General features: G+C 38.6%; 1 protein-coding gene across 4 annotated transcripts; it reads left to right on the forward strand.

Annotated features, from left to right (window-relative positions):
- The first annotated feature begins 203 nt into the window (after positions 1-203).
- LOC107483046 (ATPase family AAA domain-containing protein At1g05910-like) lies at positions 204-2,685 on the forward strand. Of its 4 annotated transcripts, none has more exons than XR_008008320.1 (4): positions 204-782; positions 874-1,124; positions 1,607-1,793; positions 1,920-2,685. XR_008008320.1 is itself a non-coding variant. In XM_052260379.1 (4 exons), the coding sequence occupies exons 2-4, from the start codon at positions 1,695-1,697 to the stop codon at positions 2,269-2,271; spliced, it is 327 nt and encodes a 108-aa protein (XP_052116339.1). In that variant the 5' UTR covers positions 204-1,124; positions 1,607-1,694; the 3' UTR covers positions 2,272-2,685. The 4 variants fall into 4 exon arrangements, 3 of the variants coding, with proteins under 3 accessions (XP_052116339.1, XP_052116341.1, XP_052116340.1); XM_052260379.1 differs by having other exon boundaries at positions 204-1,124; positions 1,920-1,984; positions 2,109-2,685; XM_052260381.1 differs by having other exon boundaries at positions 204-1,124; positions 1,920-1,955; positions 2,110-2,685.
- The last annotated feature ends 1,586 nt before the right edge of the window (positions 2,686-4,271 follow it).

Consider the following 4,271-nt stretch of genomic DNA (forward strand, 5'->3'; position numbering starts at 1 on the left):
TTTTAAAATTTAATTTTTTTGGTGACTTATTTTTTTGTGACTATTTTAAAATTTAATTAATCCTAAGTTTATAATTTCAAATAATTGAAGCAATAAAACAAAAACATATTAAAAAAATAAAAAATCAAAATTGTTCTTCATCTGTGTTAATCATGTTAAAAAAACAAATAATTAAAATTGTTCTTCATCTTGGTTCAGAAACCTTCTCGTTCACGCTTCTGAAAGTTTCCGTCTTCTTCATCTTCTTCTCTCCTCTTCCTATCTGCTGGGATGCCCTAGCCAATTACCCAACCCAGCAACCTTAGCTCCACACAACGGCTAAACGCGAACCCATCCCTCCCATCACCCTCGAGCTCCTCCTTCTTCTCTCCGTCATCGATCTCACTCCCTCACCTCCGTCCATCTCCCGCCGCCGTCGCCGAAACGAGCTTCGAAGCCACCGTGCAGTTCTGTTCCACCATCGTGCAGCTACTGTTTCAGCTTTGAAAGCACTGTCGTGCAGCTCGGTTCCATCGTCGCCGGGCTCGCCTTCTTTTTCCATCACGCAGTTCTGTTCCATCGTCGCTGGCGCTATCTATGTTCCTTTTTTCTTCACGTGGAACACACTCATAAGAGCCTATGCTAGAATCGCATACCAAAAACACAAGTTCATGGAACTTTACAAAGCAATATTAATGATAGAACGAGAACAACAAAGTGCAGCGGTTATTCCTGATAATTACACATACCCTTTTGTATTAAAGGCATGTGCTTACTTGTTCTCTATTTCTGAAGGAAAATAGGTGAATGCTCATGTATTGAAACTTGGGTTTGAATTGGATACTCATATTTGTAACAGTTTGATTCATTTTTATGCAACTTGTGGGTTTCTAGACTCGGCACACAAGGTGTTCGAGAAATGTCCGAAAGAAGTGAGATTTCATAGAACATCATGATTGACTCTTATGCAAGTGCTGGTGAGTATGACACTGCATTGAGAATGTTCTGTGAGATGCAGAGGATTCATGATCCTGACGGTTACACCATGCAAAGTGTGATTAGTTCCTGTGCTGGATTGGGTGCTTTGTCTTTGGATTTGTGGGCTCATGCTTATGTCTTGAAAAGGAGTGACAAGAATATGATTGGTGAAGTTTTGGTTAACACTAGCTTGTGTGATTCCTTTAAGTAAACAAATTACATGACTCCTAAACGATTCTTAGGTTAACGTACTTGTGGATGCTTCAGTATGCTAGATTTGTTACTAGGTCTATGCAATTCTCAAAACATTTTTTTCTTAAGCTTTTGGCCTATTCTTGGTTTGATTGATGTCTTAAACTTCTAACGACATTGTTGCATAATGATCCTAAAGTCCTTAATGGGTTTTGTTTTAGTAACCAAGCTCTGAATGCTATCTAAAATACACCAACCAAAATATCTATAAATTGTTTTAAATTGATATAACTGATGTGAGTATGTGACGAATAAGCATTGCAAGTAAGACAAGTGCAACTAATATGTTCTAAATTCATGAATTCTTGGCTTCACTTGAGCCATTGTCATATTTAATTGAACACATAAAGCTTCTCTCTCTGGCGCTCTAATTTTGTCTCTTCTGTTTCTGTGGCAGGATATTATATGACAAGCGATATAATCTCTTCCATTATCCAGTCTCAGACGAAGATGCTCCTAACTATCACTCAATTATCCAGAACTCGATGGACATGGTAACCATGTTACAGCGTGTTGATAATGGCTGGTATATTACACGTTCTACATTCCTACAGGACATTGATCTTATTGTTTCCAATGCAAAGGTATGCATCCTGTGGCCTTTAACTTGGCTGGGTCCTATCCAATGTCCATTCTTGTGATGTAACATAGTTGAAAATGATTGAGAGTGCTTTATTATCTGAAATTGATCCTTTTTATTTTTCCCACAGGTTTACAATGGAGAGGATTACAACGGTGCTCGGATTGTGAGTAGAGCTTGTCAGCTCCGTGATGTGATATAAATGAACTTCCTTTTATGATTAGTTTTGAGCTGGAGCTTTTGTGCTGATGACCAGTGTCTATAAATGTTCAGTTGTGGACTCACCTTGCTTCTTTTTTTCTCCTCTTTACATTTGTCAGGTGCATGGGATGATCTCACAGATGGATCCAGCATTAGTTGCATACTGTGACAAGATTGTTGCCCAAGGTGGCCCGGTTCATTTGTCTAATGAATTAAGGGGGTCTACATTCCCTGCTACTCCCGTTGTACAATTGGGAACTGCCACTAGATTGAGTGCTTGACTTCGAAATGAAAGTCATGTCAAATTAAAATTCCAAATGATGAGACAAATAAATCTCTTAGGGTGAAGAGACAAATGATCCCTAAAATTATTCCACCATAACTCTGGAAAGTTAAGACAACTTTCAGCATATACATAAGTACTATACAGTATCTTTGGTTCATCCTGAAAGTGTAGCAAGCCACCCGATTCATAACCATTCTCCCTTAACAGGGTATCAATGAGGAGCGAAATAAAGAATAATATCAATCTTGAATAGTCGGAGTTATCCAATCATTCAAAATACTGCATTTTATTGCTCCTCCTTCTCCTTAGCCATCGAATAACGTACATTGCTTTGTCATACTGATGTGAATTCAAACAGTATCCATGGGACTGCATCCTGTCAACAAGATCAATAACATAGTCCTTTTTATCTATCGAAAGAAGGAGACATTTGAGGAGCTTGTTATAAATTCTTGGCCTCAACATGAAACTTTTTTCTAGGGTGTAGAGGAATATGTTTACTGCATCATCCAGCTTCCCTTCCTCACAGAGAATATCAATCAAATGTACACAACTTGTAGGATTGATATTAATATTGAACTCACCAAGAACAGAAAATATAGCTAATACTTCATCTACTTTTTTTTACCATACAGAACCCAGTAATTAGAATTGTGTATGGAGCTAAATTAAAATCTCTACATTTGAAGTCTATTTCCAGTAAGCCTCGAATTACTTCTTTCACATTTTCTCTGATAAAATGGTTCTCCAACACGTTGATTGAATCATTATCCCACCTCGGAAGGCTTTTCAGATATTCAAAGTAAAGATTGAAGGCCATCGAGACCTTCCCCTTTTTGTTTAACCAGCTCATATGGGCATTAGAATTTGATAATCCAGGTTGACAACCATGCTTTAACATATATTCACGGATCTTAAATGCGTCATCTTCTCTGTTAGCCTATAAAGTCCATCAACAAGTGTCCCATAAGTAATAGAATCAGGTGAGATCCCCTTTAGTTGCAGCTCCTTGAAAAGCTTGATAGCAGCGTTGATATTACCAGTTTTGCAAAAATCATTGATTAAAATATTGTATGTGATAATGTTAGGCACAACCCCACTCCCAGCAAGTTGTTTGAGAAGCTTGTAAGCATTCAAAACTTCACAAGCCTCGCACATTTGCTCTACCTTTTTCTAGAGACTAACACTATCAAAAACCCTGTCAGAACCCTGAGAAAGCTGGAAAAACAAAGATGGGCTTCTCCCAATCTCCATCTTGTGCAGTAAAAGGTGTGCTTCCTCAATTCTGCGAGCCTTGCAAAGGCCATGCATCAGAGCACTGAAGGTCACAACTGAAGGGAGACATCCAAGTTTTTCCATCTGATTAAATATCTCTCGTGCCTCTCCAACCATTCCATTCCTACACATGCCACATATGAGAATGGTGTAGGTGTAAGCATTATGAAATTGTTCATCCTTGGAAACCTCAAGCTGAAGAGATCTAGCTTGGTCCAAACGACCTATGTCACAAAAACCTTTGATTAATGCATTGTAATAATAGGCGTCTGGTACTAAACCCATCCCAATCATCTCATCTAACATTTTTGCAGCTTCACCAACCCTGCCCTCTTCGGACAAACCACGTATCATGATAGCATATAAAGTAACATCCGGCATAATTTTCCTCTTAAACATCTTGGTGAACCATACATATGCCTCACTATATCTCTTGGCGTGAATGAAGCTATTTATCAGAGAACAGTAACTCTACAGATTAAGAGCAAAACCATCTATTCTCAACAAAGACAGCAAAGAAAGCGCTTCATCTGTCCTCCCGTTCTTGCAAAACCCATCAATCAAGACAATATAACAGCGCAAAGTAGGCAAGCACTCATTTTCTTTCATAGTGTTAAACAACCTAAACACCTCATCAACCTTCTTCCACTGATAGAGGCCATAAATAATAGCCGTATACGTCTTAACATCAGGCAACACCCCTCTTGCTCATATCATCGA

Source organism: Arachis duranensis, chromosome 4 (genome assembly GCF_000817695.3).
Source record: "Arachis duranensis cultivar V14167 chromosome 4, aradu.V14167.gnm2.J7QH, whole genome shotgun sequence".
Taxonomy (NCBI): Eukaryota; Viridiplantae; Streptophyta; class Magnoliopsida; order Fabales; family Fabaceae; genus Arachis; species Arachis duranensis.